A 14,002-nucleotide genomic window follows, 5' to 3' on the forward strand; every position below is an offset into this window, starting at 1 on the left:
AAATGGGAAAAAAACAAGACGGATGAGTTGGGTGATACAGTGGATGGGAACTCTTTAGCTTTTGCCTCTTTTTGAAGCTCCTCAGTGCACAACATGGTAAGAAAATATTATAAGAAAGAGCCTGGTGCTTCATGTGCCATTTACCATGTCTAAACTCTTTTAGTTTGGGGTGGCAGTGCTAATAGCAAGCATCTGAGCCGTGGTAGCCAGTGGGGAAATCCAAGTGTCTTACAAAGGAGGAATGGAGAACTCAAGAGACCCAGGCAAGGAATATTTATGTCTCGTTATTTTAAACATTTTGAGTTGATAACTAAGAAGTCAAGAGCTATCTTGTCACAGATTATGAACCTGCAAGGGAAAAAAGTCAATTCTTATTTCTGGCATAAACTCCTCAGCCATGGAATGTACGTCACGTTCCCCTTCTCTTTTATCTGTCAGTCTCAGCCCAGGCTACATTGATCCTGAAATGGTTCTTGTTTGTTTGCTTGGTTTCCATCCCCACCCCACCCCCTTTTGAGGAATACTGTAGAGATTTTAAAACTAAAAGTGTAGATGTATTGCCTTGTGTGACACATCATCCCTAAATGGCATGTTCTCTGCTGTAACTTAGATGGGTCAGAGATGGCATAGTGATGACCTCTTTGAACGTTTTCCCTCACACTCTCGGCCAAGGAAGCACTCATAGCAGGGCTTGATTTGTGGACATCTCTCTTTAAGTTCATGGTCATGATTTAGTTTTCTTCTAGCTGCTGACCAGAAACATCAGGCTTATATCATTTGGACCTGGTTTTCCATACAGCTCTATATAAGTATGACAGCTGACTTATCCCAAAGCAAGAACTCAGAAGGACAGAGTTAGAAGAATGAAGCCATGGTCTGGAAAAATGGCAGCCCCTTGTTTTTATCAGACTGTTTATTAGAAATATTCATCTGTCCAGCCTATCCTTGAAGATGATACAAGGGCATCAAGATCAGCAGGTGGCGAGCAATAGTAGCTGTCTGTGGAGTTGCACTGCATAAAACCATAGCAATGATAAGGCTTACTCCCTTCATTGTAGAACTGAGATAAACACAGCTGAGGTTTAAGGGAACTTTATGACTCAGCAGAGCCAAGAAAGGTATTAGAGCCGGGTCTTCTTGGTCCAGAGCTCCTGACATTATATGTTGCTGCTTTATGTCCATTCTCTTCCCTCCGCATTTCTCATTTTTACAAAATTCTATCCTTTGCTTAATTGCCTCAACAAATAAACTTAACAATTCATCATTTGTGGACATTGGAAAAAATTCAAGATCTACCTTGCTGGTTTTTTTTTTTTAATATTTGCTCCTATTTACTCTCAGCTACTATTGGAGGGAAATAAAGAACATTTTTTAAGTGTGTCTAAAGCAGATAATGTGACAAAATGTAAGCAAATAGATTTTCGCTCCTTGTATCTAAGTTGTGTCTGAGATGTGCAGCTAACCCTGTGCTGTGTGTATATAACACTGTTGACTCAATCATCTTGCAGGAACCTGGCAGGAAAAATGACAAATTGGAATACCAAATTTCTAACTCATTGTTTTTGCACACTCTAGCTATAATGGCTCAAATGCTCCTAACTTTAGCCTTTTTTTTTTTTTTTAGTAAATATTATTCTCAAAGCATTTTTGAACATAGCCTCTAGTTAAGTTCACACAGCTATCACATGAGATTGATAGGTATGTAATATGGTTTAGTTAAATTACATCATTTGATCAAAATCATATCCCTGAAAATGCACAGCTGTCTGCTCCTGTGACACATATTTCTGCATCAAGAATTACAAAGGAGAATTGTAAACCAAAGTTGTTAATTAAGCCGTTTGTGCTGAAATTCCATAGAAAATTCAATCCTTAGCTGTTCTTATCCTTACACATAAAGGAGGAATTGGTGCTCTGAGGATGTAAAATATATTCCCAATAATAATGACATTTTCAAAAAGTCATGGAAATGTTTATTGTGATAAAATAGTATCATGGATTTTGATTTTTTACAAATTTATTTGTTTTTATTAGAAAGGTAGATTTACAGAGGAGACAGAGAAACCTCTTCCATCCACTGGTTCACGCCCCAGGTGGCCACAACAGCTGGAGTTGAACTGATCCGAAGCCAGGAATCAGGGGCTTCTTCTGGGTCTCTCACATGGATGCAGGGTCCCAAGGCTTTGGGCCGTCCTTTACTGATTTCCCAGGCCACAAGCAGGGATCTTATTAGGAAGTGGAGCAGCCAGGACATAAACTGGCACTCATATGGGATCCTGGCAAATGCAAGGAGAGAATTTAGTCATTGCTCCACACCCCTGGATTCCAAATTGTTCCCAACAAAATATATTTATTTATTAAATCCATTTTTTTCTGTAAACTTTTATTTTTCTAATGCTTTATTTTACTTGACAGATATACAGAGAAAGAGTGAGGCAGACCTTCCATATATTTTTTCACTTTTCAGTTGCTGCAAAGGCAATTGAACATTCAGTGGCAGACCTGTCTGAACCTGGGAGCCAGGAGCTTCTTCTGGGTCTGTCACATGGGTTCCAGGTTCCAAGGATTTGGGCCATCCTCCACTGCTTTTCTAGGCTGTTAGCAGGGAGCTGGATCAGAAGTGGAACAGCTAGGACTTGAACTCATGCCTGTATGAAATACAGGCACTGAAAAGTAGAGGATTAGTATGCTGTGCCATCATTCTGACCTCTTTGAGAATTATCTAAAGCACTCTGTTTTATGAACCAGTTGTTGAAATGCCGTCTGTGGAATCAGAATACCTGAGTTTCAAACCAATCTATTGTTTTCAATGTTTTTTTTTTTAATATTTCTGTGCATGTCTCTTCTCTGGGGAAATTAATTCTAACATTTATGCCACAGAATTGTGAGCAATGCATGTGTTCATACATAGAAGGTAATTAGGATAACCCCCAGCACTGTGACACTAAGATGGTAACTTACTTGTGTTATTTTAATGCTGTTGTTTTACCTACCCACCAGCTTTGGCTGGGAATGCCTGCTTGGTATGTGGCAGCTTGCCGAGCCAACGTGAAGAGCGGTGCCATCATGTCTGCTTTATCTGACACTGAGATCCAGAGAGAAATCGGAATCAGCAATCCTCTGCATCGCTTAAAGCTCCGGCTAGCAATCCAGGAGATGGTTTCTCTTACAAGCCCTTCGGCTCCTCCGACATCCCGAACTGTGAGTCAGTGTGAACTCTGCTCTGCTGCTAGGCAAACAGCAGTCTGTTCAAGTCCACAGATGAAAATGGGGCTGTGCACATTTCAGTGTCAGCATGAATTACTCTGAAGAGACTTAGCTTGCTCTTTGTTAACCTTGCTGTTACTATTAATGGGTTCCAGTTGAGGCGCTAGGATTCATATTCAACCCAAAGCTGCAGCTTTTTTTTTTTTTTACCCAAGCAACAAGACTCTGAGATTACTCATTTCTTGAGATTTTTTTTTTCCTTTTTCCTTTTTCCTTTTCATTTCTCCTTTCCAATGCATTCTAGCATCTTCGTAAGAAGGAGCTGTATGAGTTAGTACAATGCTTACTTCACCAAGACTTAAGCTGTTCCCATAATTATAGGAGAGCAGGGGTTTAGTCACTGCCAAGTGCAATGCCTTTCATAGTTCCTGCTGTCTTTTTCCTCTATTGAACATTAGAAGATAGCGCAATAGAAAGGCATACATGATGACAAGTCACTATCAAAATTCCCAAATAATGCTACTTTTTGTCTTCATTCCACAGTACTGAAGATTTTGCTGAGAAAGGTTAGGATTTCTAGTGTTTTTTTTCTCCCCTAACATAGCATAGAGCCTAGTAAAACCTTCCATAAAGAGAAAATTTTAGACACTGGATAAAAAACATAAAATGGATAATACTTTATCTTTGGTTTTAGGTGTAAGACAAACAACTAAGTTTTACCTATGATCATACATGATTTTACCATTTTTGTGTTTTTCTGTTGTAATTACACTTATTTTTCTTCCCAATAGAATCAGTAGAGTCTGGTGTTAAAAACACAGGGTTAAATTTCATATACGTGTATCTTTCATTTGTTGAAGTAAAATGGGAAAATACATTATTTTTTAAAGTATTACCTATAGTGTTTTAAACAACAGTCAGTGTTCTTTACAATAATTGAAATACCATTTAACCTAAAAGATAATTTAGGACACATTTAAGATAAAAATTGAGCTTGTCATTAAGATAGTATAAAATAAATTTCTGAATTTTAAAATAAAATTTTAAAATAAAATTCTGAATTTTTCTAAATTGATTTCTGATGTAATTACCCTGAATAATTTTCAGCTGAGTAAGAAGAATCAAAACTGGATAGTATCCGCCTTCTCTGGGTAACTTATAAAGAGATTGGTTCAGATGATGGCTTTGGAAGTCCAGGAGTATGGCACCAGCGTTTGCTTGGCTTCTGTTGAGGATATCATGGTGAAATGCAGACCAGAGAGCCAGTGCATACAGATTACTGATCATTAGGGGAGCAGAAGAGCACGCTTGCTCACTATTGTTTTAAATAATACAAAGAGAAGAGATTCTGTGCCTTCCACTGGGACAGTTGCAATATGAGCAGCCTCTGTTCTTCCTCAGTGGCCCTCCTCTTTCCTCTCCCTGACCACTTGTTGTAAATAAAGAATTTTTATCCACTCCATATTCATAGGCTTAATGCTAGTAATAATAATGCACAGGTCAAAAGTAGTTCAATCATAGTTCCCATGGCATGGGAACTATGACATGATATTTGTGGTTTTGAGATCGGCTTATTTCAGTAAAGTAGTGATTTCTAGTTGCATCCATTTTGTTTGCGAAAGACTGAATTCCATTCCTTTCCCTAGCTGAGTCATAGTCTACACTGCACATGTACCACATCTTGTTTAATCTAGTGATCACTTGATCGACATCTGAGTTGATTCCATATCTTAGTTATTGCAAAGTGAGCTCCAGTAACATGGGGGGGGGGTGGATTACAAATAACTCTGATGCGCTGATTCTGATGGAGGTACTTTCCCAGTAGTGGAGTGACTGTACCATATGGGAGATTTATGTTCATATCTCTGTGGACCTTCTGTACTGTTAAATCAGTCCTCCGACAACCTGCTCATTCTCATTATTGAAAGAATCTAATGACGTATCAGGGCAGTTGCCCTCAGCCTCCTACATCACATTGATATACTTTATTTAGCAGTATAATTTATTTGATAGTAGAAAAAAAGAAAATGACTGTTTTGCTGTAAATGGTTAATGGAATTAAATGATACAAATCTGATTATATAAACTCTATAACTTAAATTACAGAATACTTACAGGAGTTCCTTTCCCCCCCCCTCCTTCATTCCTTTCCGTCCCCTCCACTATTTTCCCCTGAATTATCACAGGAGTATAGACCTTTAGTAACAGTCACAACTTTTTGATATTTAAAAGTATCATGGCATGATGGTATAGGGACAGGTAGAAAATCTAGTATACTGTAAACATGTATTTAAATGTTTAATTGGGAGTCCTACTTTTATTGGGGAGTAGACACATACCACAACCTATCTTTATTTTCAAGTATACTGATGTCCATCTGCGAGAATATATGTATATACTTGATTATCTGTATCTGTTTGGTGCTTTATATAAAGGCTGTCTTATATGAGAGACAACACACGAGATTTGTCCTTTTAGGACTTGCCAGTTACACCAAATGTAATGTTCTCTGGTTGCAAGCATTTTGTTACAGATGGTAGGGTTTCATTCTTTTTTATGGTTCAGGAGCATTCTATTAAGTAGATGTTCCACACTTTCTTTATCCATTGATCTGTTGATTGACACCTGGGTTGTTTCTGTATTTTCACTATTGTGAATTGTGCTGCTTTAATTGTAGAGTTGCAGATCGCTTTTTCATGTGCAGATTTCATTTCATGTAGAGATATTCCCAGGAGTAGGATGGCTGAGTCATGTGCCAGATCAATTCACAGTTGTCTGAGCAGCTTCCATGCTGGCTTCCATAGTGACTGCACTAGTCTACGCTCCCTCCAGCTGTGGACTGGTAACTTTCCCCTCACATCCTCACGAGCAATTGTTGATAGATTTCTGAATGTACACACTTGTCAGTGGAGTTAGGTAGAATCTAAATGTGGCTTTGATTTACATTTCCCTAATAGCGAGGGAGCCTGAGCATTTTTTTCTGTATCTATTAGCTGAATTTTTTCTTTTGAAAAATGTCTGCTCATGTCTTAACAGAGTTGTTTATTTTGCTGTTGTTGAATTTGTGAAACTCTTTGTAGATCTTGAACTTAGTCTCCTATCTGTTGTGTAGAGTGGTCTTGTTTTTTGATCTCTGCCAGATTTAGTATGACTTCACGCTAACCTGCAATCTTTCATCTCCTGTTTTTAGAATTGAAGTTATACAGTTTTTCTTATAGAAATAATATACTGAAAAATATTTTTATGATACAGAAAAATGCAAACACAACAAGAAACAATTCTAAACAATAAAAAAATTCTAGGTTTGATCTCTATTAAATTTTTATGATCTTTTGATAGAGATCTTTCTCGTTTTTTGTCATTTTTTAATGATGGAATATTCACAGTACCTACCATTTTGTATTTTATTTGGAAAATTAAGAAGGTAAATATTGGCTTATTTAATGTTCAATAACAATATCATTTTTAACTCTTGTGTATCTCCTTTATGGAAATGTGCTGACTTATTTAATTAAATTCCTAATATTTGACATTTTGCCTGTTAGCCACATCTCATAAGGAGTCAAAATCCAGGTACTTCAAATGTTTCATTACAAAATGTAATTAAAAGTTTACTTTAGTGCAAAAATATTTATATACAAACGTATATTTTTCATAATACAGATCTTGCATTAATTTTTCAAATAACTTTTTTATGTAACTAATTATAAGGCTATACAAAACTATGATTATTTCCATAGCAGTATTTGTGTGTAGTGCATTTGTATTTTTAATGCTTTTTTTTGAAAGACTTATTTTGTGTATTTGAAAGGTAGAGGGACAGACAGAGCAGGAGATCTTTTGTATGCTGCTTGACTCTCCAAAGGAATGCATTGGTCAGACCTGGGCCAACCAGGAACCAGAAGTTAGGTCTTCAACATGGAAAGCAGGGTTCAAACACTCGAGCATCCCTCCCGAGCACAGTAGCCGGGGGCCAGACTAGAAGCAGAGCTGCCAGGAATCAGACCAACGTTATGATGTGGGAGAAAGGCACTGCCGATGGTGGCTTAACCCTAATTATCAAAAGGTGCTGCATTGGGGTTTACCCTCCTTTTGTATTGGTTATCTCATGCTTTAAACTTAAAACTTTTAAATGACTGGTAAAATTGCTTTTATAACATTATTTAGTATTTATAGAAATTATCCATGCCTTCTCAACTTTCCTTCAGGACAGTAAGGAAACTTCATTTTATTAATGTGTAGAAGTATCTTTTGGACATATTCAGTTTTGGATTCACTTTCCTCAGCGCTATGTGTCTTATTCATACATTTAAGTCTGCAAGAGAAAAAGAGTACTTAAGTTCAGTTTTGTTTTCCTTTTCTTTTCTTATATCCTGTACTTAAATATATATATATATTAACTAGAGCTTTTTGCGTCCCTGGCTGTCTAGATAAAATGGACTAGATTCCAGAATGAAGCTTAACGGTCACCTTTGTTACTTCTTGGGAATCCCTAACCTTCCAGTTGTTTTTTTTTTTCCCCAAGCTGCTGTTGTAGAAGGCTCCTCAATTCATAGGTTATGGAATGGGTATATTGGTTAATTGAAATTTGGCTCAAGAAAAGTATCATAAAGGATATATATCCTTCAAGTATTTTATCCTAAGTACAAATATGTAGATGCTTAGGCATTTGCAAATTTAGAGGAAGCACCTGGGACCAAACTTTCAATGTATTTCTAAATTGCCTTTCTGTGATAACCAAGTTTCTCTTGTTATAAGTTTCTTTTTAAAGTGCGAAGTCCGAGATAACCCAGGTAGTTAATTTGAATAAAGAATCTGACAGTTATTTCCTTATACTTTGACAGGCTTGTGGCTCACTGATGGGATAGCCTGACTTTTATCTGCTCTTTTCAAATAAGTCCATGTTTATGAGACACGATTTTCTCTATGAGTAATGTTTATGTAAATCGAGAAATCAAACTTTTGAAAGAGTCACTAGTGGAAGTACATAGGATTGAGAAGAGAATAATAAACCGTGGCAATCCTAGAACTCAGACAGATTGAGGACGAGAAAGAAGTCATAATACAGACATGAGTGAGCCCCGTTTGCGGGAGAGATGGGGCATAGTTGTTAAACTGAACTACTGGGATTGCAGTAGGAACCTTCCTCAGTGCAGTACGATCAGTACCGATCTAAGTGCTTTCTGTATAGTAGCCTGTTCAAACATCACAACCGCAATAAAGATAGTTACTTTTATGATACCCAGTTCACAGATGGGGAAAACAGATGTAGAGAAATAAATGGACTCTTTGAGAATCATTTTCTTGTGGTTTTACCCAGAATGTATGCCTCAAACCAAGTACCTTATGCTCACTGCAATTTGAGTTTCCCTTCTTTTCCTGTAGAACTCATTGATTCCACATTTGTCTGTGTTCATTCTTGGTAACCTCTCAACCTTCCACCTTTGTGAAAATAATGTGAGAAATAACCTGATTACCATCAATGTTATTAAATCAGAAAAAAATTCTCTGATAAGAAAATCTAGAAAACGGACAAATTTGTATCTGGATGATCTGAATATGACAAATTTCAAGTTATTTCTAATTCAACTTCCAATTCAAAATGACGTAGTTACTATTGAAAAGTATTTTGAGCCAGGTAGGATTTAGGGTTAACCTGATGTATTGTTTATTTATTTATTTTTATTGTTGACAATCTTTACATAGTTAATTAGGGTAAAAAGTTTCAAGGGCTATAGGAAAGTGGGTAAGACTATTATTTCCATATTGTTTCCTTCATGTTTAAAGGGGGTTATTAGGGAGAAGACCCACCTAATTTCCCACCTTCCCCAGGTCCCGGATGTAGGGCATGCTCCAAGGTTCTTGCTCAAGTGATTTTGATAGTTTACCAGTTATGCCTTTCAAAGAGCTTGCTTGCATTTTACCCTTAATTTGAAGGCCCAGTGTTTCTAATGCCTATGACTGCTCAAAGCCCGCTAGTCTAGTTTTTCTCCTCTGGTTGTTCTTCTCAGAGTGCTCCTCCTCTAGCTCAGCCCTCATGAAATAAATGCCCTGCTGAAAGTCCCACCCCCTCACTGGAGGTAGAAGGAAAACCATCTTCAGAGTAACTGGCTTATACCCCATGGACCTTGTGTTGACAACAATGGCAAACTTGTTAACACCTTCAATAACAGATGGGATGACTAGAAGCTATTTTGTGAGTTACTTTGCAAAGATTACAGATCAGGCAGTGGTGCTCACAAACATACCTTCAAACTTGGAAAAATTGTCAGCCATTTTTTTAGGAAATTGTCCTGGATATATTCTGAAAAAAAAAAAGACAAATGAAAATATAATTCTGAGCACCTTCACCATTCCAGAATACAGCTACACATAGCTGAATACACAGTCACACATAGACTCTAACAAATGTTGAAGAAATTATGCATGCACTTATTCCAATTTTAAAGACTTAGTCAAGTTTCCTGTAGTAGGAATGCAACTTGCATTAGATTTAGGAGCTGAGTACATAGTCCAGAAGTCAGAGTAAAACGGGACTGGCTGGCTGGTGTTAATGGCATCATTAGTGAAACTCACCTCACTCCAGTGTAACTGGTCAGACAAAGCACTGTGATCGCTGCGTATGAAGGACATGTGGCTGGCAGATGAGTATAAAATTTTCATTATAGCATACTCTTCATAATATGAATAAGAATTTATTCAAATGAGTTCAGTTCAGTATCCTCTTAGTGGCCTCTCATCATTTTGAGCGCAGCTCCCAGAAAGCTGAATGTGCAGGAGAGGGTTTCCAAGGACATATCGGTCTCTTGTAATCTAAATGTATTTCTTTTTATTACATAGGAAATTATTTCATGACATAGGAAAGCAAATATAAGTGTTAACATGTATGTTACAAAAGTCCAGCATTACGGTGCTTACAATGTTTGAGTGTCCAGTTTGTCACTTCCAATTCTTCACACCTGAATTCATTCCAGAAAACCAGTAATGAAGAATACATAGGATATGAATTCAACTTATGTGCTTTTAGTTGATCTTGTGGTGTCAGGAAGAATTTGCTAGTTCTATGGAGTTTTTCAAGAACAGCTCCTTCAATAATATGCCTGAGTTGTATGTTACCAGGTGGAGTTTGTTTAGAAATCTTACATTTCCTATTATATAGACTCATATCAAGGGTGATTTTATTTTAAAAAGTAAACAATGCTTCATAATGGAATAGTACCCATTACAGGAGAAATTCTCTTTTATATTTGTATAACGGTATAGGATATTGCTGAAGGGTCAGGAATTAAATAGCTTTTCTAATTTCATATTTAATGAACCTAAAAATACCTCTTACTAAATACAACTAGCACTTGATTGTTGATTTATAAGAATACAGGGAAACATTTTTCATGAAATGCGAAAGAAAGAAAAAAATTAGGTAAACTTAGGATGCTTTCCAGAGATCATGACCGTGCTTACAGCTTTGCGTTAGTAAATACTCTTCACTTTCCAAGGATGGTGAAGAATAAAAATTGTGTGAGTGGAACTTTTGTAATAACATAGCATAGTATATGTGCCATTGTTATTGAAGAATAAATAAGAGTGTATTCTTCCAGGATTCAAATTACATCAGTTCTCCAGTATTAAAAAGGGGAGCGGGGGGATTTGATAGCCAAAGGTCTTTGAAATACAAACCTGACTGTTGGCTTTTCCTGATAATCACAAACATATTATTTTATTTTATTTTTTTTAAAGATTTATTTTTATTATTTGTTTATTGGAAAGGCGGATATACAGAGAGGAGAGACAGAGAGGAAAATCTTCCATCTGGTGATTCACTCCCCAAGTGAGCGCAACGGGCCAATACTATGCCAATCCGAAGCCAGGAGCCTCTTCCGGGTCTCCCACACGGGTGCAGGGTCCCAAAGCCTTGGGCCGTCCTAGACTGCTTTCCCAGGCCACAGGCAGGGAGCTGGAAGGGAAGCGGGGCTGCCGGGATTAGAACCGGTGCCCATATGGGATCCCGGGCGTGCAAGGTGAGGACCTTAACCACTTGCGCCACCGCGCCGGGCCCAAACATATTATTTTAAATCTGTCTCCTTCATGAGTTTCACAGCGTGCTTCTTTAATATACTCCTGTGAGTAGAGGGAAAGGAGAATTCTATTATAAGATTTATTTGAAAGGCAGAGTTAGATGGAGGGAGAGTGAGTGAGGTCTTTTGTCTGTTGTTTCACTCCTCAGTTGGCCATGGCAGGCCAGGATGAAGCCAGGAGTTTCTGGGTTTTCAATGTTTGTATCGGGAACTTGGGTCATTGACCCCAGAGGGACAATTCTTAGCAAAGCGGCCATGCTGCCTCGTTGATGCAGCGGAGGTGAGAGCGCTGTGGCCTTGCTGTGCTGCTGTAAACTTAGAGATGCTTTCTTCTTTACCACTGCGTACCTCCTGCGGATTCCACGGCTTGCCCCTGGGCTCCTCATTAGCCATCAGGCAACGTTTGGGTGACCCATGAAGAAATGGAAAATCTTGCTGCTCCAGCAAAAACGGTTAGTGTTTACAGTTTTGTTGAACTTGAAGAAAAGTCATTTTCTGCACCTTGGATAACCTTATTTGTTTACTGTAGCCAGTATAGTGCTATGTGTTGATATGGTTATATGAAAGGTAACTTTTTTTGTGGGAGTTCTGTTTTACAATACTTGTAAATACTTGTTTGATGTTTTGAAATGAGCCAGGGCTAGGTTTCTGTAATGTATTTAATAATAAGTTTTGAATATGCAGACAAAAATCAAGAATTTAATATGAATCCAATTTGCAACATTGGGGACTTAGGCTACAAATATCACATTATTGAACATATATCCCAGTAGTATGTATATAAACTGAATTAAATTTGGAATAGAAAAGTTTAGATTTAACAGTCCTTTTTAATGTAATTATGGAGTTCCTATGCTGAATCAAGCTCAACCCTCCAAAACGTACTAATCTAGTATTCTAAAGGTCATGCTTAAATAACTTCATGAAGACTCTGCAATTGTCAGCTGTTAAAAATGCAGCATTATATATAGTCACTTCACATGCCAAAATACAAATTTGGGCATATCATATTTTCCTTTTGTTAACTTATGGAAATATACATTTTCTTTTGGTATTGAAGAAATTAAGTTTATGATAGATAAAACTGCCACTGTTGTATAAGTTCATTTTCTGTTTATTTTTGATAAGGTTTTTGTTTCGTTTTATCTTGTGTTTGGTGAGCTGTTGTTGCAACCTGTCTCATTCAACATAGCTTTGCGCACAGGATGCGATGGCCTACTTGATTTCACTAATTCAGTTTATATAACATTTCTCTAGAATGAACATTTTTTTATATACAGGTATAGACTTGAATGCTTACATTAGCACATCACACTTGAAAACTAACACACTTTGAAGAACTAAAAATATTTTGAATAACCAGATCAAAAATTCACAAATTCATGGAAGTTAAATGTCATATGTATGAGTATTCCAATAAGAATTAAAACTGTGATTTCCCATGTATTGCCTTTTCACTGTGAAACTGATTACCGTGGATGTAAAAATCTGTGTATCTGTCTGCTTTTGTCACAATAATCAACAATTTCAATTCTAGAAAAATTTCACTGTATACATTTTAAATTGATTAATACTTACATACTTTATTAATCATTTCCTGCTGCTAACACAGAAAGAATCTGAGGAAGGAAGCTGGGCCCAGGTAGGAAATTCATATGCTTTAAGACAATCTTAATAATGTTTTAAAATATGCACTTAGCTCAATATTAAGTTGATATGTATTCTTAAATTTGTATTATGTCTTATACTATATATATCTTTTAAAATCACTATACTTGGATATAGAAAATCATTGTTTCATACCAGGCCTGTTTTGAAAGAATAACCTTGTTTCTTCCACACAACAATGGTCGGTAACGTAAATTTCCTGTGAAATCACCTGTAAATACATTAATTAATCAGTCTTCATCGAAAGCAGGAATTTTTTAAAAAAGCTTTGAATTACATATGCTTTAAGGTATGCTAGAAAGTGTGAGGCTTGTACTTAGAAAGACACGATTTGTTGTGACACACGGGAGTTTATCGTGTAGTCCCATCTATGCTTTGGGAAAACCTAAATGTTGTGAAGCTGTGCATCCTTCCCAGGCTGTATGCCTGTTGGAAAACTAGAGGAATAAACTGTGTTGTATGCATTGTTATTCAAACTGCTGAGTATAAGAAAAATGTAGTAGTTCTATTAGACCTGTATATAAACACTTGATGGAGGCTAGAGTTGAATTAAATCTTGATTTGCTAAAAATTTCATCATTCTTCAGAACATGCTACTGAAAGAGTAAGTAGTCAAGTGTTCTCTAGAAATATGTGATAGAAATGTGAATTTATGGCATGATAGGGAACTACACAGGAAACTTATTAAAAGAGGTAATGTCATTTTTTTTAAAAAAAATTAATGGTGACAGTGGATTTGGGGTTCACTTTGGCTACTGTGAACAGTATTTGACAAAATCAGTGCATATGTTGAATTAAACATTAATTTTTATTTTTTTTTAATTCATACCCTGTTTCTTTAATAGAGTGTTTTTGATTGATTCTTTCTGTTGATGCAATGCTGGCTCAGTTCTGCACTAACAATGTGTGGTACAGTGCTGCAGCATTCTCTTTCTCAAAACGTACTGTTCCTCTTTGCTCTTGGTTTACTGAGCTCTCCACAGCACATCGTTTTACAATTACATTATAGCAGTGGCAGAAGTTGGCATTTGGTAAGTGGAAAATGTGGAATA

The 14,002-nt window shown here is 36.8% G+C and overlaps 1 protein-coding gene across 12 annotated transcripts in view; it reads left to right on the forward strand.

Moving 5' to 3' along the window:
* The window catches only part of PPFIA2 (PTPRF interacting protein alpha 2), a 374,197-nt gene that overhangs the window by 342,023 nt on the left and 18,172 nt on the right, over positions 1 to 14,002 (forward strand). For all 12 annotated transcript variants that reach the window (XM_040989854.1, XM_040989864.1, XM_040989875.1 and 9 more), the window contains 3 exons: positions 3,001 to 3,201; positions 11,672 to 11,734; positions 12,895 to 12,924. In XM_040989854.1, the coding sequence (XP_040845788.1) occupies positions 3,001 to 3,201; positions 11,672 to 11,734; positions 12,895 to 12,924 (294 nt within the window). The remainder of the gene's footprint in view (positions 1 to 3,000; positions 3,202 to 11,671; positions 11,735 to 12,894; positions 12,925 to 14,002) is intronic.

Source organism: Ochotona curzoniae, unplaced genomic scaffold (assembly GCF_017591425.1).
Source record: "Ochotona curzoniae isolate NIBS_2020 unplaced genomic scaffold, NIBS_Ocur_1.0 contig_1014, whole genome shotgun sequence".
In the NCBI taxonomy this organism is placed as follows: Eukaryota; Metazoa; Chordata; class Mammalia; order Lagomorpha; family Ochotonidae; genus Ochotona; species Ochotona curzoniae.